This window comes from Phocoena phocoena, chromosome 12 (genome assembly GCF_963924675.1).
Source record: "Phocoena phocoena chromosome 12, mPhoPho1.1, whole genome shotgun sequence".
NCBI lineage: Eukaryota > Metazoa > Chordata > Mammalia > Artiodactyla > Phocoenidae > Phocoena > Phocoena phocoena.
Window position 1 is genome coordinate 51,115,309 of NC_089230.1, and position 20,587 is coordinate 51,135,895.

General features: G+C 43.9%; 1 protein-coding gene across 2 annotated transcripts in view; it reads left to right on the forward strand.

The window, feature by feature from the left end:
• SCML4 (Scm polycomb group protein like 4) overlaps window positions 1-20,587 on the forward strand; it is a 57,909-nt gene that overhangs the window by 25,668 nt on the left and 11,654 nt on the right. Inside the window, exon 4 of one of the 2 annotated variants that reach the window (XM_065889029.1) lies at window positions 1,125-1,319. In XM_065889029.1, coding sequence (XP_065745101.1) covers window positions 1,125-1,319 — 195 coding nt within the window. Of the gene's footprint in view, window positions 1-1,124; window positions 1,320-10,845; window positions 11,043-20,587 lie in introns of those variants that run through there. The other variant, XM_065889030.1, reaches the window with a different exon arrangement.

The window sequence follows — 20,587 nt, forward strand, 5'->3', positions numbered from 1 at the left end:
AAGATCTCAAAGACAAAAATTGGAATAATTTAGCAATAAGATACATAATATAGTATTGGACAACCCACAACACAAAATAAATATATATTTTAAAAACTTTTATTTATTTATTTTTGGCCACACCATGTGGCCTATGGAATCTTAGTTCCCCAACCAGGGACCAAACCCAGGCCCTCGGCAGTGAGAGGGCTGAGTCCCAACCACTGGACCGCCAGGGAATTCCCCCAGAATAAATATACTGAGTCTGCACTGATATTGATGAATAAACAAATAAATAAATGGAGGAAATGGGACAAGTCTTCCTTTATAGAAGAATTCCAAATGATATAGAGACTCTTCCCTCTCCAGGAGGTAGAGCTTAATCCCTCCACTGCCCTTAACTGTGGGTAGGACCTTGTGACTTATTTCCCAGGAACAGAATACAAAGAATACAGTGGAGGGCTTCCCTGGTGGCACAGTGGTTGAGAGTCCACCTGCCGATGCAGGGAACACGGGTTCGTGTCCCGGTCCAGGAAGATCCCACATGCCGCGGAGCGGCTGGGCCCGTGAGCCATGGCCGCTGAGCCTGCACGTCCGGAGCATGTGCTCCGCAACGGGAGAGGCCGCAACAGTGAGAGGCCTGCGTACCACAAAAAAAAGAAAAGAATACAGTGGAGAAATGTGGCAAACACTGTCTTGGCCAGGAGATAAAGGTTAACATCCCAGTGATGAACTGTGGCTATCATGTACCACCCCCCACTGACTCTGTGGTCTTCCTCCTCAAAACCCCATAACCCCGGTAAAATCATAAGAAAAACATCAGACAAACAAGATCGCGGGACGTTTTACAAAATACCTGACCAGTACTCTTCAAGACTGTCAAGATCATGAAAAACAAGAAAAGACTGTGAAACAGTCACAGACCCGAGGAGACCAAGTTCACACAACAGCTACACCCGATGTGGTCTCCTGAATGAGATCCTGGAACTGAAATAGGACATTAGTGTAAAAACAGGTGAAATCCCAATACAACTTAGTTGAAAACAAAACAAAACTGAACAAACCAAAACCTCTTCCCCAGGGCTGACGGGCTGACGGCTTTCTCCAGAGCCCCGCTCTAAGTCGCTGTCTCTGTGCTCTTCCAGTCTCCGCATCCTTTGACGGGAAGCAGCACCTGCGGAGTCTGCCCGTGGTGAACAGTATTGGGTACGTCCTCCGCTTCCTTGCCAAGCTGTGCCGAAGCCTCCTGTGTGACGACCTCTTCAGCCACCAGCCGTTCCCCAGGGGCACCAGCGCCTCCGAGGAAGCCCCTGAGAGCCAGGAAGACAGGATGGAGTCAGGTAGGGTTTGCCCGTCTGTCTTCCTGGGCCTGCAGGTGGTTCCAGGTGTCCCCGCCCTCCCGGAGCAGGTGAGGCTGCCACTAAGGGGGCTCCTGGGAGCTCTGCTGCTGGAAGCTCACGGGCTGCTCCTCTGGGCACCCGGGGAACAGTCAAGGCTGACCAGGTCCAAGGACACCCCGACGGTCCCTGCCCAGGCTGCAGTGGGAAGAGATGGCTCCAGCTACTGAGAGCTGACATTATAGATTCTAGGCCTATGTTATTAGAATTTAGACAATGAGACCGCATCACATGCAATGAGTGATTTTTTTCCTCTCTTCTAATTAAGACTCTTGAGCATTTATTCATCATCGTTGAGTAATTGAAGGACTACTAGCCTAAGGAACAAAGAAATCCTGAAGAAACCAGGGCTAACGAATTGATTACGTTGGTCCTGTCTGGGGGCCTCAGATTCCTATCCAGGTCAATAAAATGTGTAACAGAGTGTCTATCGGGGCAGGAATTTGACCTGCCCATAAATCACATATGTCCTTCAGTGAGAGTGTTTCTCTCTCGTCACAGGATAGAAAGTGACCCAGGGGCTGAATGCCTTTTGTATCACCAGCCCCAGAATAGCTCAGCATAGGGACGTGGCCAGTGGGAAGTGCAGCAAGGCCACATGGGCAAACTTGCCACACTGTTGTCTGCCCAATGGGCTGCTCCTTCCTTCCCCACTTAGCGGCCCTGAGTTATGGATTTGCAAGGAGTTGAACATGAGTCCAGGTTCTAGATTCCAGGTTCCCAAGGATGAGCAGGCATGTTGCCTTTTTTCTTTCTCTGGAAGCAGTGTTGTTGATACATAAAGAACACATAGACAGTGAAATGGAATCTAACCATTATGTCATTCTGCAAACACTTGCTGAACCTTTTCTGTTCCAAGCACCATGTGAGACCCAGTCTTGGAATAAGGCAAATATGTATGTGAGCTTAGGAAAGTTTTTGAGGTATTGAGTAACCAGTATGAATAATGAAAAACTTACATTTGCAGGTATGTGCTCACAGACAGGCTTAGAGCATTCAACAAAACGATACTTATAATAGGAGTGGCTGTGTTTTAAGCCTAGGAGGACATCAGGGAAGGATAAAGTTAGATTCTAAGCATAGATTTTTCTCACATCCTGTCAAGAGCCTTGTCTACAGTTTTACTTTAAACTCTCAGAGACCTGGGAAACAGGAAGAAATCTGGCCTTTACAAAGAAATGTACCTAATTAAATATAGTTTGTGTGAGCAGATGCTATATACTTCTGTGTTTTTCTTGATGCCTCTATATGTGTGAGCTTGGGAAAGTCTTCTCATGTCTCTGGGCCTCAGTTTCCTGTGTGAAATGATGGGCTGAGTTGCTCATGTATAATGTTCTGGTTCTGACAGTCAAGAATCTGGCCTCTCTTGTAAACCTTAGTTGACTCAGAAACATATTGTAAAGCTCACGTATCTTCCAGTGAATCTTGCAATGAAAATAGCAGATGATGATCTGATTTCACTTCGCACACCCTAAAGTCATTGTTACATTGAACAAGCAATGACCCATGGACATAATCGTAAAGCCCCATAATTCATGTCTCCCATTCTCCTTTAAATGAAAGTCTCCTGTGAGACCACTTCTTCCCTGTCCGTGGATGAAATTTAGGGCCAATCTCGTGACTTTTCTGGCTCCTTTCAGATAACAAAACACTCTCTAGTAAATAATTAATATGTCCAGGTCAGTGTGATCATCCAACTTTAAATTTCACTCAAAGATGGAACTACTCCCCATTCCCAGCTCAGCCCTGCTTCAGGCCAGTTGCCTGCAGCAGTAAAGGAGGGCATGGTTGGCTTCTCTCCACCTCCTGCCCAACCCTCTGTTTTTGCCCCTTCCTTATCTAGCTAATAATGATTCCCAATCCTTCCTGATCAGAGTGAGGGAAGGAGGAGACGCAAGAGGTAGGAGAGTTTTTACTTGACTAATCCCGCTGTGAGCTGGCATCAGCCTCCCTGGTTCTGGCAGGTGTGTCAAGCTGATTCTGCAGCCTGTGGGCTCTTGCATGGGTCCTTTGGTGATCCTACCATCTCTCATCTGCACGTTCCTTGACATGGACAAAGGTAACTCTTCTCTGGCTGGTCACTTACAGTCCTTCCCACAGCCTCAAGGCATCTGTGGGTACATCTCTAACTTCTTTCTGCTGAGGCCCCCTTGTGCCTCCAGACAGTCCTATGGAAAGGAGCTAAGATAATCTCACTTCAGATCTCTCTTCTGATGGTCCGCATCTGGTCCCTTAGAAACACCCTCTGCCCAAACAAACTCAGGGCATGCAGGCTGATCTCAGCAGACACCTCTCCTTTGTCCTGCCATCACAGCAGCCAGACTTTTTGGTTTCTCATGGAAATCAAGCAGTAATCCATTGTGTCTCTTGAGCTCCAGGGACAGATATCAAGCTATTCACACGGCCACATTGAAGCTCTTGGATCACATGGGGCAGTTCTCTCCACAGTTCATCTTCTATTCAACCTGCTTTCCAACCTCTACAATTTCTTTTGCAGGCTGCATGTGGGGGGTCATCTACACAGGTAAAACTGGCTTCCCACCACCTCTTTTTGCTAGAGCTCCACACTTCACTCTGCTATGGGGAGACTATTGTCTTGCAGCTTCAGCAAAACTGAAACTAAAATAGTTTCATTTTAACTTCCTGTCCCAGGAACCCCCCTTCAGCTTTCCTTGAGTGATCACTGAGGAAACCTTTGCCTTGGTTTCCTCCTTATTCTTTCTCCTTCCAAGCTCACCATGCCGAGTGAAGTTCCTGTCTTTTTCCTGGGAAAAGTGTAGTGCAGCCGCCTCACTTCTTCCCTTGGCTGAGGCCGGTATTTCTGCCTGCAAGCTGGTTTCTTTCCTAGTTGGCTTGGCTTTGGAAGTAATGACTCCAGTTGTCTTCATGAGCCCTTCCCTAGCCTGTGGCTGCTTTGAAAAAATGAATTGCTCCAGTTCTTGTGGAAATTGTTCCCCGTGCCCTGGGTGCTACAGAACCAAGCGCTGTGTGTTTCTTGTGTCTGGGGCCCCAGGGAGGGTGGAGGAAGCAGCTACGGCACAGTAAGCTTTGAGCAGCCCCCTAGCACACATCTCTCCTACCTGTTTGCCATGGAGCCTAGGATGACACCACTAAAGAGTTTGCCTTTAGGGCTTCCCTGGTGGCGCAGTGGTTGAGAGTCCGCCTGCCGATGCAGGGGATGCGGGTTCGTGCCCCGGTCCGGGAAGATCCCACATGCCGTAGAGCAGCTGGACCTGTGAGCCATGGCCGCTGAGCCTGCGCGTCCGGAGCCTGTGCTCTGCAACGGGAGAGGCCACAGCAGTGAGAGGCCCAGGTACCGCAAAAAAAAAAAAAAAAAAAAAAAAGGGTTTGCCTTTAGACTAAGACATTGCCTCTTTAGGATTGCCTTGTCAAAGTTCCCTTAAAGGATAACATATCAAGTTATTATTACCTTGGATGAGGAATTAGTTTATTACCCACTTTCCCATGATTGTGGCAAGAAAGGCAGGTGTACTTATAAGTGAAGGGATGGAGGTCTTCATTGACTTTAGGCTTCATATCCATCCATAGGACCACGTCATTCCTAAACAAGATCGTACAGTCTTGAACTCATTTGAACCAGATCCTGCTCTGCCCCAAGGTTGTTCAGTCAAAGCTGGAGTGTTCCAGGTTTGGTGCCACACAGTTAGAGGGTTTGTCAACACTCATTAGGACATTTCCAAAAGACAGTTAATCAGACAATAAGGAAATGCAAAGCCATGACACATAAGGAACTATATAAAAAAAATGGATGATTTGGGGAAGACACAATTTTCTGTTCCAGGATATGACAGCAGGTCATGTGGATTTGTTCTCTGTGGCCCTGAAGATAGAGTTAATTAAACCTCACGTCTTGCCACTCAAACTCGGGTCAGGAGCACTGTCGTAACCTGAGAAAGGAAAAGCTCAGTGGCTCTCCCTCACTCCTTCACAACAGATCCCAGGTGTTTTGAAGACACTTAAAGTTGGAGAAGCCTGGGTTTCAGGGATACTCTCCCACGTAGAGGACTTGGCAGCTGAATAACCAGGTGGAACTCTCAGAAGACAGCTCCCTCAGGATTCAGGTGGGGTTGACATTGTAAAGAACTTTGAAGAGCCAAAGCCATTCAGAAGTAGAAGGAGCTGCTTGGATGGAGAGATCTCCTCATTACTGGTGACAAGTGCAGATGTCCACATGTCAGGGCCATTAGGGTGAACTCTGGCAACCCAGAGGAGTAAGAGCAAGATGTCACCTCTGGTCCCTTCCAAGCTGAGAGTCACGGCTGTAGGTGGCAGAGGAAGGCCGCGGACAGCAGGAGGTGAGAGGCCCTAGAAGCCCTGGGGAGGGGGTCCCCCAAAGGGGAAGATGAGGATACCAAGACAGAAGGGCTCACATTAGAGCAGAGAGAGGGCTTCTTCCAAATCTCTTCCTCAGACCTTTGAAATATAAACTCTGTCACCAAATGATCTTTCTCCTGCGTTCAGGGAAAACCAGGTTTCAGGCCCACTCAGCTGCCTGAATCCAGTCTGGAAGGTAGAGCTCTTGGCTTGAGACCAGGAATTTTAGTCATTTTCCTCCGAATCTATTAACTGACAGCCAAATGTTCATGTTTTCCGAAGAAGAGCAGTTCCCTGGATGCTTTAGGAGAATGGAAGCAAAAACATGGATTTGATAACATTTGTGGTTCTGTCAGAAGTCCTGAGATGATCATGGGGAAATTTTACCTTATCTTTGAACGTTGGAAAAAAAAAAAGGTCTCAATTATAAGTAAGCTTTAGCCAGATGCTTCTCAAACTTTAATATGCCCTGGTACCACCCAGGCATCTTGATAAAATGTGGATTTTGGCTCAGGAGGGCTGGAGTGGGGCCTGAGAGTCTGGTTTCTAACAGGCTTCCAGGTGACGTCCGTGCTGCTGCTGGTTGGGGACCACACTTTGAACGAGAAAGTGTGTGCTGACGGAGTCCTGCTCCCAGAGGTAAATTTATTTCAGGTTTTCAGTAAAATACGTCTCTCTGTGCTAGGATGGTGCCAAACCTGTAAAAGCATTGCTGCTGAGGATGATCTGGTGCCCCGTGGAGGTGTCTGTGGGCTGGAGAAGAAGAGAGCGGCGTGAGGGGGCAGAGTAGTCAGGCATGGTGGCACATGTGCAAATCCAGGTGAGAAAGAGGAGGTTTGCAGTGCTGGGGAGTAGAGTGAAAGAAAGGAAAGAATGATGACGGGCAAATTTCCTGGTGTGGCCTGACCACCACCGGCAGCAGGGTCTCTGTTGCCCTCTAAGCTTCCCCGAATTCCTAGAAGACCCTAGGGATCTGTTCTCTCAGACCCTTGTTTACATACCCTCCCTGCCTTATACTGCTAGAATCTGGGTCCAGACCTCGTATCCCTGCTAGGTAGACTTGAGGGCAGACACGTGCAGTCCCCAGCAGAGCCTGAGATGTAACAAGTCCACAGTAAATATTTACTGTTTCGAATTCTATGCGACACAACAGAACTGTCTGCTCACCAAGCATTGGGGAGATCTTCTTTGGAAACCACAATGTGGTAGCTGAACTCTTCTGCAAGATCTAGTTTAGTGATTGGCTTCCTGCCTTTTGAAGGTTTGACACGATGGGAACAAATTGTTTACTTTTTGTTGAGTAGCTTTTCTTGATACACAGACGGTGGGGGTGGGAGATGAGAAAGGACATTTGTTCTTGAGACTTGATGTTTTCTTCCTTGGCTGGTGGTCTTGGAGCCAGGCACCAGAAAACTACTGGAGTAACAGACGCGCACGGTACGTTCTGCTGTGGTTGAACCTTCATACCCAACATCTAGAAATCAAATCTGCTTCCTTGTTAAACTACAAATTTGTCTAATGTAATAGCTCTACAGAGAATGACTATCCAGAGCTTATCTCTCTTTCCAAAAGGTTGTTTATTTCTAAAAGGAAATAGAGCTTATCAAGTGGCATGAGTTCTATTATACAGGAATATCCATATGATCAGTTGGCAAACATTTTCTGAGCTCCCTCTACGTGTGATACCTGCAGAGCTGAGACCACTTGTTCAGAGCCACACAGAAAGGCAGCAGCAGGGTGGAAGCTGAGCCTAGGTCTTCTCCTCCCTGGCCCTTTGCTTTTCCTCCCAAGCCTATCAGTAGGGCCCCATTACCCAACACTTGCTGGGGTGTGTGTGTGTCCTGTTCTCTGGCTCAGAAGCCTGACCGCACAAAATGGATGTTCACAAGTGGCTTGTGGTACCCCTGTGTCACTTCTTCTAGCAAAGATGTAAAAGAACAAAACAAACACAAATGCCCACTTAGCAAAATCCAGGCAGAAACTGCTCTCCAGGGACATCAATTATCTTTTCTCCTTCTGGGTTAATATCTTGGCCCCAAGGAGTGTCTCATCCTTATCTTTGTGCCCTAGCTACATCGTTGCTAGACAACATCCACAGGACAGGCAGAGCCTATCATCCTAGACACCAGGAGAACTTTCTCATCCCTACAAAACCCACACAAAGTGGCCTACTCCACCGACACTAGGTGTGGTTTGACCTGGTATTTTAAATAATATATGAAATGATGGGGGAAAAAAAGAAATGAAGGAAGGCATGTGCAGGCCAATGATTAGAATATTGCAGAGCTATGCTCACCCTGTCATAGCCACGGGCCATGTGAACAAAATGAGCCATCTGGTTCTCAAGCCATGCATTGGAAAGGGGGTCATTTGGAAGGAGAACAAAGTATCAGTGTCAAGCTCAGTTCTTAAGAATCTTTGCAGAAAGTTTTGATGGAAAGATGAAAAGAAGAACGTCTGCAAGTTTGGCAGCAAATATAAAAGGCCTTCCTATATTTTCGGACAGGTAGGTCCAGGAGAAGCCCAGCCAGTGCTCTTACAGAATGGAATAGGGAGTGTTTGCCAGTGTAGAATTCCTGATCTTAGCTCTGCCTGTGTGCCAATATGAGTTCATTTAGGAAAAGCTGTTTATCATATTTTCAGTGATATCATTCATTAAAGTATAATATCTGTACCTATTTTAAAACATTGAGCTAAAAAACAAAACAAAACAAAACAAAAGACGTTGAGCTAAAAGGGAAAAATGTAACTTCTAAGGAAAACACTGGGTTTTTGTAGAATTTGAAATAGATTTTCACAATGCTCAGTAATTTATTAGATCCCTTTGTGCTGTAATGATTTGGTTCTCTTTTGAATCCTGTAGATATTGAGGAAGCACAAGGATTCAATAATTATTGGTTAAATGAATGAATGAATGAATGTTCCAATTAAGTTGTTGGAACCTCCCAAGGTACTTTAAATATGGGATAAATAGGCTACTATTGAATCATGGTGACCAGTTTGGTCATATTTTAATAGAAAGTATATACATTAAAATGACACAAAAAGAAATGAAGATAGTGCTCCGCTTGTCCAAGATCACAAATAAAGTCATTTTGTGGATTAAAGATGCCAACACCAAAGACTTGAGGAACAGAATGATGATGGTGGTAAATCCCCAGTAGGCTTTCTACTGTTTGGAAGAGCTCCTTCTAGGAGGGAGTGTGGAGGAGAAAAAGAGGCTGCCAAAAAATAGGCGGTATGAACTCTTTCTTCCTACAAGGCTGGTCTCAGGAATTCTCTGAAAGACAGCCCTACCCCTGCCCCCCATGCCTCTCTTCAAATAAAGAAATCTACTGGAAATCTTCCCCTTTGTTCCATGAAACCGTCCTTAATGTGACATCCCTACCCATCAATCCCCCATGAGTCACTCTTGAACGGGGGACGATGCTGGGGACAGCTGAGTCAGGTGCGCAAGGCCCTCTGTGTTTCTGGCAGGCCTGTCCAAAGAGGCTCCTGCCTTGATGGAAGAGTAGATGTTAGGGAATGGGCAAGGTCTGTAAGGAGATCCAAGGAGATGGTGACCAAGGTCTCTGGTTTATACATCAGAACACTGAAAGCACAAGGACTGATGGAAACAAAGGATCAAGTATATGAGATTTGGCCATCCCAAAATCTCCAGGGCCCAGAGGAGCTGTAATTGGAGACTCTATCCTTGGGCTGCTCCTCTGGACTAATACCCTGAGCCCCTGTGGTGGGTCCTAAGGTAATATCTGCAAGTTATCCACACCAGTATCTACTGACCGTGCATCAGAACTGGGTGAAATTGGCAAACCATGCCAAGAGGAATTAAAGCAACTTTGGAAACCAGTAGCCTTCTAAGATAAACTCCATGAGCTTTCTCCTATTAGTTGGTAGTTTCTGGGTCTCAGACATAAGTAGCAAACCCTTTGATTTTGGGGGAAAAAAAAAATCCCATAAACTTCCTGACAGAGAATTAGATATTCTATAGCAGATACATCCTAGCTGCTACCGAATTAATAGGTACAACTTCCAACCTAGATATGCAGAGTCAAGAGGAATTAAACAAATTCCCCTTTCCCACCTGTATTATTTATCTATTGCTGTGTGACAAATTACCCCAACACTTAGTGGCTTAAAATAACATTTATTATCTCACAGTTTCTGTGGCTCAGGAATGCAGGTGCAGCTTAACCTGGTCCCCTGGCTCTGGGTCTTTCACAAGGCTGCAAGCAGCCCAGAGCTCAGCTAGGGCAGGATCTACTTCCTAGCTCATTCATACGGTTGTTGGCAGGATTCCACTTCCCACAAGCCATTGGTTCCTTGCCATATAGGCCTCTCCACAGAGCTGCTCACACCATGGCAGCCTGCTTCACCCACTTGAGAAATACGGGAAAGCCTTCCTAAAAATGAGGATGTCCATTTAGAACCAAAAGTTATACGGTGTTCTCTATTCCAGGGACTCCAACATTTTCCTGATTAAGGGTCACTTTAAATTTCCCCAGAGTTCTATGAAAGACCAAAAAGAGGGGGGGGCTATTGAGGAAACAGAGCTTGACCGTGGGAGGTCCCACACTCTCACCCTCCCCCGCCTTCTGGGAACTCATTCCCTTAAGCCTTGGGGTAGAGGCTTGGCAAAGCGGCAAAGAAAAGACCGCAGAGATGGTGGTTAGGGAACCTGCTCTCCTCTGGAGACTGAAAGGGCATTCACTATTCTCAAACGGCTGACACTGGGCAAAATTGCCTTTGGGCAAAATTTCCACAAGAGGAAATCTTAAATCTTAAAGACAAAGTCTCAGGCAAACCAGCAACATTGGAAAGGATTAAAGAAGTTCAGGTGTCAGGGGGAAAGTATAAATGTACTTAAATGGACCCAAGAGGAGTTATAAGGTTGATTCTGAGGGCTGAGCGATCTGTACTTAGAGACGAGCTTGAAGAGAAAATCTATACTGGCCAGAGACCAAGTTAATGGAAAATTTAATTGAAGAGAACGAAAGGCTAAGCCTCATAGGTGGTGTGACCTGGTGCCCTTTGAACCAGGAAGGCTGGGACAAGAGGCCACAGGGGGCCCTAAGGGAAAACGTGATGAGCTTATCTGAGCCAGAACAAGGGGCGGGACCGAGCCGGAGTAAAAGAAACCTGCAGACCTCCACAAGAACCGCAGTGAAAGGCGGCAGGAGGGCAGAGAGGAAATCTGCTTGTTTCGGACACCGAGGAGTCCCGCCCAGGGCCTCCCTGCCGCCCACAGCTGAGCACGCGCTGGGCAGTGGCGGCGGTGCTGGCGAGAAGCGTGCATGCAGCTGCCTGGTGGCGGAGACCCAACCACTCAAGGTAGGAAGTGAAGCCCAGGTCCGGCTCTGAGCAGGGGAGGGGCAGCTCTACTGGGACCTGCTAGTGTCTCCTGGCCCTTCTCCCTCCTGCCCCCCTTCCTCTTTCTGCTTCTCTCCTTGCAGGTCTCTTTCCCTGCATTCCCGAACTCACTGACTGTGCTCCTTAGGTGGTGGCACCTGGTTAAGCAGAGGGGAATAGTTATTCCACGGTTGTTCACGTGGCGGTGTTATCAGGCCGACTCTGTTACTTCCTTTTCTCATCTGGGGTTCAGGGCTAGGGATCCGTGGTGCCGCTATCTCTTTAAACAGCAGAGCCAAGGCGCTCACACACGGAGCCCTCTGGACACTGGTCCAGTGGTCTGACCTTCTTGTCAGCCTGAGCAAGGTCACGTGGCCTGCTGGGCTAGGCAGGCCCGCTGGCAATCAATCCCAAGAGAGGCAATGGCTTTCAGCCTGGGGGAAGGTAGCAGAGCTGATGGTAGAAAGGGTTCACTCTGTGCAGCTGCTCCTTCAGCTGGGACGTTGTGACTGATATGAGGAAAGGGGAGTGGAGGGTGAGAGAGAGTGTGTGTGTGTGTGTGTGTGTGTGTGTGTGTGTGTGTGTGTGAGAGAGAGAGAGAGAGAGAGAGAGAGAGAGAGAGAGGACTGTTTAGTGCTGGGAGGAACAGTGTCTGAGACTCTGGGATTTAGGGTTATTATTGCACTCAGAGAGATTACATGAGAATAATTTTGCAGACGGTGGTGGTATCGCTTTTCAGGGCTTCATTTGGTTAAAGAATCCAAGTAAAGTGCCATTTAAAATTCTTTAAATAAATTAAATAGTCCAAGCTCACTTAACTGTGAGCAGTTGGCTCTTGTGTCCTACCTGAAAAGGGGCCAACACCCCCTGAACTAAACCTCCGGCAGCAGTGTCTGGAGTCTCATCCATGTGGGCCCCTCTTTCCTCCCTGGACCACTGTCGCTGCTTTCGGACTTTCTCTTTCTCTCTCTGGCTCTTGGCTTTCTCCTTCCTGTCCCTCTGTCTCTTCCTGCTTCTCTTTGGAGTTTCTGCACTTTCCAGGTGCTCAGCTGACCCTCCAGAACTGCAGCAGGATGGGCTGTGCTGGGCGTCCCCCAGGCCTCTGCAGGGGTGTGGGTGGAGGGAGGAGTCCACACACTCCTGACTCAGACCCTAGAGCTTTGTTCTCCAAACAAGGAGGCTTAGACCTGGTTCAGGTTCAGGAGCAAAGGGGTATCCTTTGAGGCTTGAGTGGGTTTGAAGTCTTCTAGAGTATTTTTTAGCCTAATAGGCAGGCTTTATACGTAGCAGCTGGGGAAACCATAGTCCACAAGCAGATTAGCTATGGTGAAAAAGGCACGTCAGCCTCTTTTGAATGTTCCTAAGACACCAAACCTTGAAAACGTGGCAGCCTTCTTTGAATGTGCCATTTGTGCCTGTGCCTTTCTACTTAAGCATGCCCTTGTGATTGTATGAAAGCAGATTAATCCTTTTCTGGAGGAAAGATTTAATGATTTATAAGTGGCATCCTTAGTGTCTTGGATAGAGGCAGGGGGTTATAGAAGAGAAACACATAAAATGCCTCTTGTTTACCCTGCTTTGCTGAGCTGGTGTGCACAGCGATGAAATGGCCTTAAATAGAGGCTGGGCTGGATCCTCTTGTTTAATGAGAGGTGCCAGGGTGACAAGGTAGCTCGTTTCAGATGAGAAGGGATTTTCTAAGAATCCAGGAAAAAAGACTGGGAACGTCTTAATCTGTCAGCCCTGTGGTTTACCACAAGTCTGTGTGCGGGAATCGGATCCACGCAGGGCACTCTCCGCAGATGATCCCAGGTCCGCTGGCCCCATCTGGTGTTCACTCACCAGTCAGCCACAAAACTCTTGAAAAGTGTAGTTCTCTCTCCAAGGAGATTTGGTCCTTTTTGTTTTTGTTTTTTTACCAACTTTAAATAGTGGTTTTGGGTAACAAACAATTCACGAGCCACACTTTATTAAAGTCATCTCACCTGTATGTTGGATGACTTAGTGGTTTTAATAGTATAAAGGGTAGGTACCCAGCAGTCATCGTTTTAACTGAAGCAAGAGGAATTGGTGTTAGGTGTAAGGAAGACATTTCAGGCAATGAGGTTTGTGGCACAATGACCTAACTGTGAGGAGATTGTAAGATCTCTTTTGGGGAAGCTTTTAAATAAGAGGCTCAGTTATTTACTTTATTTTCCGCTCCAGATACCACCCTGCCTGAAAAGAGAATTTGGGGCAAGCTCAAGGCATTCCACCATTAATTTACCACCTTCACAATTTTTGCTATGTCTGACTAAAACCGATAGAAGTGTTTACTCAAGATATTCCTTGAAATGGATTCATTTCTTTTAACCATAGGCTTTAGTCATCTTAAGCAGTGATACCTTATCAGTGAAATCATAGTTTGATGAGCTAACTATATTTTATTGCTGTGCACTAAAATATATGACTGTAATAAAATAACGTTCACCTGTTTTTGTGTCCTCCAAAAAGATACATGTTCAAGTCCTAACCGCAGGTACCTGTGAAAGGGACCTTCTTTGGAAATAGGGTCTATGCAGAGGTAATCAAGTTGAGGTCACACTGGATTACGGGCGCTAATCCAATGACTGATGTCCTTATAAGAGGGAAATTTGGACCCAGACACAGACAGAAAGGGAGAACGCCATGTGACCACAGAGGCAGAGATTGGAGTGGTGTGTCTGCAGCCAAGGAACACCACGGATCATTGACTATCACCAGAAGCAGGTAGAGGCAAAAAAGGATCTTCTAGAGCCTGCAGAGAGCATGGCCCTGACGACACCTTGATTTCAGACTTGTAGCCTCCAGAAGTGGGAGAGAATATATTTCTGTTGTTTTAAGTCACCAAATCTGTGGTAATTTCTGTAGCCTTAGGAAACTAATACACCTAAGTACCGCCAAGAATCATCCCCTGGTGGGCCAGCGCGACACATTTTAACACTCGGGGAAATGCTGAGCCGGGTGCTCTGTGAAGGTCCTTTTCAGTCCTGTGGTTGAATAATGATGGCCTTCATTGTATCAGCCATTTTTACACTCAGGTATGATGTAAGTGTCAGCACCCCTATTTATAAAGGTGAGGAAAAGGCTGCGTTAATCGGGTTTGAGCAGATGCATCTGTCAATTCTGAATGGCACCCTGATGTGTGCACCTGAACGTGCTAATCACTCCCAGGCTTCCTGGGAGCTACAGGCTGTGTAGGACCGCGGCTGGGGCTTAGTGATCTGTTTCCATGGCTGTCCACCTGGCCGCCTTTGGAATCACTGTCACATCCTTTGCTGGGTAGAGGGCTATTGCTTGACGCTCTCTCAAGTCGGTTTTACTTTCTGATGAATCCATTTGGATCATAGCCCAGAAGCTGGCTTTTATTACCTTTGATCTCACCCATGGTTGTCAGTAGTTTTTAAACCCAATAAGGTCCATATTCCCTTGTTCCCCATTTCCACATGTTGTCATAGGGGAACAATATTCCATCTGCATCTCTGTTTTCCAGCTGTAGTGCAGATTGGTGAATTATCTGCGTTCTCTACCTTAGACTATCAGACTTCCATAGGCATATTTAATTTAGATTTAAAATATTTAATAAATAGAATAAATGTTTTAGATTCTTTTCATTGTTTACCGTGCATCTACATGAAGAATTTATATTTAGTTCTTTATAATCTGAATTTTAACACGTCTTCTGTGTAACAGCAGCCTCACTGCCCAAATGTCTACTTAATATTTATTGAGCGCCTTCTGAATGCCAAGCACCATGCCAGACACTGGGGACACAAAAAGGGTTAGTATCCCAGACTATGAAAACTTTTCAATGAAGGGAATATAATGGCAGGCCTCCTGCTCACTGGCTTGGAATGTGCTGGCCCATAGTAGGTGCTCAAAAAATGTTAGTCTTCCTCTTCCTCGCTCCATTCAAGAAGCAGCCTAGTATCTAGCTCCATAGCCAGGTCCTTCCTGCTGATGTCTTCTGACCAGGAGGGAAGATGCAATAGAGGCCATCTAGGGGAAGGTGCAGAGTTCCAGGTTCCTGAAGACATCGTTCAGCACTGCATTAGCCACAAAGCATGAGGCACAGAGCATGCATGCCTACCCTTTGCTGCTCAGTTTTCCTGTGTCCAAGTGGCCAAAGCAGTGTTGGATTTGACTGTACAACACTCTCAAAAATGTGTTTACAGCCAAACACTGGGCCTCCACAATGAGTTTTTAAAAGCAGCTTTATGGAGATATAATTCATACATCATACAATTCACCCATTTAAAGTGTATTATTCAATGGTTTTTAATATATGTGCAACTATCACCCCAGTCAACCCCGATTCCCCCAACCTCCAAATCCTAAGCAACCACTAATTTACTTTTGTCTCTATAGATTTGCCTATCCTGGACATTTCATACAAATGGAATCATTTAATATGTGGTCTTTTGTGGCTCAGTTTCTTTACTTAGCATAACATTTCAAGGCTCATTCACACTGTAGCACGGATCAGTACTTCATTCCTTTTTATGCCTGAAATTATTTCATTGTATGCATATGCCATGTTTTGTCTATATATTCATCAGTTGATAGTTTTTTGAGTTATTTCCACATTTTGGCTATTATGAATAGTGTTTCTGTAAACATTCATATATAAATTTTTATGTGGAAATTTCATTTCTCTTGGGAATATATATATATATATATATATATATATATATATATATATACACACATACACACACACCTAGGAGTAGAATTGCTGGGTTGTATGGTGAATTTATTTTTAACCATTTGAGGAAGAGCCAGACTGTTTTCCAAAGAGGCTGCATCATTTTACATTCCCACCAGCAGTGTGTGAGGGTTCCACTTTCTCTACAGTATCACCAACACTTGCTATCATCTGACTTTTTGATTATAACCATCCTAGTGAGTGTGAAGTGGTACCTCATTGTGGTTTTGATTTGCATTCCCCAATGACTAATGATTTAGAACAAGTTTTCATGTGCTTATTGGCTATCTGTCTATCTTCTTTGGGAAAATGTCCATTCAAGCCCATTTTAAAATTGGGTTATTTGTCTTTTGATTGTTGAGTTGTAAGAGTTTTTTTAATATACCCTGGATATGAATTCTTTATCAGAGGTATGATTTGCAAGTAATTTCTCCCATTCTGTGGGTTTTCTTTTCACTTTCTTTATAGTGTCTTTCAAAATGCAAAAGTTTTAAATTTTGATAAATTCAATATGTCTATTTTTTCTTTTGTTGCTCATGCCTTTGGTGTCAAATCTAATAATACCTTGTCAAACCCAAGGTCATAAAGATTTACCCCTATATTTCCTTCTAAGAGTTTTATAAGTTTTTGCTCTTACATTTAGGTCTTTGATCCATTTCAAGTTAATTTTTGTGTATGGTATGAAGTAAGGGTCCAACTTCATTGTTTTGCATGCGGATATCCAGTTATCCAAGCATCAGTTGTTGAAAAGACTGTTCTTTTCCTATTGAATGATCTTGGCACCTTCGTTGAAAATCAGTTGAACGTGACACATAGGTTTATTTCTGGACTCTCAACTCTAGTCCATTGTTCTATATGTCTCTCCTTAAGTCAGTACCACACTGTCTTTGTTACCATTGCTTTGTAGTAAATTTTGAAATTGGGAAGTGTGACTACTCTACTTTGTTCTTCTTTTTCCATGATTGTTTTGGCTATTTATGGTTCCTTGAAAATCCATATGAGTTTTAGAATCAGCTTGTCAATTTCTACAAAGAAGTCAGCTGAGATTCTGACAAGAATTGCGTTTAATCCATAGATGAATTTAGGGTGTAAGATGGTAATAATCTTAATATTAAGTCCTCTGATTCATAAACATGGAATTTTTTCCAATTAAGTATTTAGATCTTCTTTAATTTCTTTCAATAATGTTTTGTAGTTTTTAGAGCATAAGTTTTATACTTCTTTTGTTAAATTTATTCCTCAGTATTTTATTCTTTTTAATACTATTATAAATTGAATTCTTTCCCCAATTTCATTTTCATATTGTTTAATGCAAATGTATAAAAGTACAATTGACATTTGCATATTAATTTTGTATCCTGTAACTTTACTGAATTCATTTATTAATTTCAATTAATAAAAGTGTTTTATTGGATTCCTTAGAATTTTTTACATACAAGAGATAGTTTTACTTCTTCCTTCCCAAATTAGATGCTTACCTACTTGCCCTGGCTGGAACCTCCAATACAATGTTGAATAGAAGTAGCAAGCATAGAGACATCTTTGTGTTGTTCCTGATCTTAGGAAGAAAAGCATCCGGTCTTTCGCCATTAACTATGATGTTAAGTGTAGGTTTTTTTATGGATGCCCTTTTTCAGCTTGAGGAAGTTCCCTTCTATTCCTAGTGTGTTGAGTGTTTTTCTCATGAAACAATGTTGGATTTTTTCAAACGCTTTTTCTGCATCTATTGAGATAATCACATGATCTTTGTTTTTTATTCTATCGATATCACATATTACATTAATTGATTTTCAGATGTTAAACCAACCCTGCATTCCTGAAACAAATCCTACTTGATCATGATGTATAAGTCATTTTGTATGCTAAGGATTTGTTTTGCTAGTATATTGCTGAGAATTTTTGCATCCATATTAATGAGACATTGATCTGTAGTTCTCTTGTGATGACTTTGTCTAGTTTTGGTATCAGGGTATTAGCGTTCTCATAGAATAAGTTGGCAAGTATTCCCTCCTTATATTAGTCTGCCTGGCTGCCATAACAGAATACCACATACTAGGTAGCTTTAACAACAGAATTTATTTTCTCACAATTATAGAGGCTAAAAGTCTGAGATCAAGGTGTCATCAGGGTTAGTTTCTGGTGATACTTCTCTTCCTGGCTAGTGGACAGCCACTTTCTGTGTCTTCATGTTGCCTCATCTCTGTGCATGTGTGTGAAGAGGGAGAGAGCTCTCTCATGTCTCTTCCTCTTCTTGTCAGTACTTTCTTTTTAACCAGTCCTATCAGGTTGAGATCTTACCCTTAAGACCTTACTTAACCTCTATTTCCTCCTTATGGACCCTCTCTCCAAATATAGTTGCAATGGGGGCTAGGGCTTCAATATATGAACATTTGAGGGGGACACAATTTAGTCCATAGCACTCTTTTTTTTTACTTTTTGGAAGAATTTGTGAAGAATTGGTTTTAATTTTTCTTTAAATACTTGGTAGAATTCACCTATGAAGCCATCCGAGCCCGGGATTTCTTTGTTTTTTGATGACTAATTTAATCTCTTTAATTGTTATAGGTCTATTCAGATTGTCTATTTCTTTTTGTCAGTTTTGATAGTTTGTCCATTTCTTCTAAGTTACCTAACTGATTGGCATAGAATTGTTTGTAATATTTCTTAATAATCCATTTTATTTCTGTGAGATTGGTGATAATGTCATCCCTTTCATTTCTGATTCTAGCAATTTGAGTCTTTTCTCTTTTTTTCTCGGCCAATCTAGCTAAAAGTTCGCCAATTTTGTTGATCTTTTCAAAGAGCCAGCTTTTGGTTTCTTTGATTTTCTCTATTTTTCTATTCTCTATTTAATTAATTTTCACTGTAATCTTTATTATTTTCTTCCTTCTGCTTGCTTTAAGTTTAGTTTGCCCTTTCCCCCCACAGTATCTTAATGAGGAAGATTAGGTTATTAATTTGAGAATGTTCTTCTTTTTAAATATAAGTATTTACAGTTACAAATTTTCTCTAGGCACTGCTTTAGCTGCATTCCATATACAATGGTTTTTATTTCCAGGCAAGCTCCATATGCATCCCCATCTATGAGAAGACCTGCTAGTTCCCCTAATAAAATCAATTCTTAATCTTTCAATACCTATGTTGTGTGAGGAATCCATACATAAAGAAGACATCTGGATCTTGTGGCCCAAATGTGTTTACTCATTGCCAACATTGGAGGATCCCTTGGTTTTTGTTATTCTAATGCCTTTGGGGAATGTCTATATCTGTTTTGATCATGTGTAGTATATAGATGATTGTTGATGGGGCTAGACAGATATGGTCTTGTCTGGGGTGGGAGGGACTGAAGAAAAGGAATTACTAGAATATTTTTCTTCCTCTTTCTATCCCTATAATTCCTCTGGACTTTGTACTTCAAAACAAAACAAAGCAAAACAGCCCACACCATTTGGCCACAGGTATAGCTCGCAGAGTTCAACAGGCTGCAAGAATGAGCTTTAAAAGTGTAGAAAGTCCTGATCTACTTGGGTGGGGGAGCTGATGATGAGGTTGGCAGAGTCTCCAGGTCCTCTACTCCCCCTGTGCTTTAGATTGGTTCTTTCTCTCTCATCTGCAGGGTTTGGGGAAGACCATGGGGCCATCCAGATCAGCATTTGTGTCCCTAGTTTGTTAGCTTTGGTGGAAGGTTAGTGCCCTTGTGTGTACTGGAACTAAAAGTGTGGGGAGGAAGCACCATCACACCTGTGTCAGAGCCCAGGCCAATCATCAAAAAATCTACAAACAATAAATTCTGGCGTGGGTGTGGAGAAAAGGGAACCCTCTTGCACTGTCGGTGGGAATGTAAATTGATACAGCCTCTATGGAGAAGAGTATGGAGGTTCCTTAAAAAACTAAACATAGAACTACCATATGACCCAGGAGTCCCACTACTGGGCATATCCCCTGAGAAAACCATAATTCAAAAAGAGTCATGTACCACAATGTTCATTGCAGCACTATTTACAATACCCAGGACATTGAAGCAACCTAAGCGTCCATCGACAGATGAATGGTTAAAGAAGATGTGGCACATATATACAATGGAATATTACTCAGCCATAAAAAGAAATGAAATTGAGTTATTTGTAGTGAGGTGGATGGACCTGGAGTCTGTCATACAGAGTGAAGTAAGTCAGAAAGAGAAAAACAAATACTGGATGCTAACACATATAAATGGAATTTAAAAAAAAAAAAGGTTCTGATGAACCTAGGGGCAGGACAGGAATAAAGACACAGACATAGATAATGGACATGAGGACAAGGGGAGGGGGAAGGGTAAACTGGGACAAAGTGAGAGAGTAGCATTGACATGTACACACAACCAAATGTAAAATAGATAGCTTTGGGAAGCAGCTGCATCACACAGGGACATCAACTCAGTGCTTTGTGACCACCTAGAGGGGTGGGATAGGGAGGGTGGGAGGGAGACGCAAGAGGGAGGGGATATGGGGATATATGTATACATATAGCTGATTCACTTTGTTATAAAGCAGAAAGTAACACACCATTGTAAAGCAACTATACTCCAATAAAGATGTTAGAAAAAAAACAAACCCAGGCCAAAGTTGTTACTCCTAACTCTGGGACACTGTGGCTCTGGCTTGATCTCTCCCAGGAATCATGGGCCAGGTGCGGGAGGCAGTGGTGATGGGCAAGAAAAGAGGGAGCAGGGAGATTCTGACAAGCTGGCGGAAACTCCTGGAGGAGCAGAGCCATGGAGGGAGAAAGACCTTTGTTTGAATTTTATTTACAAGTCATCAATAAC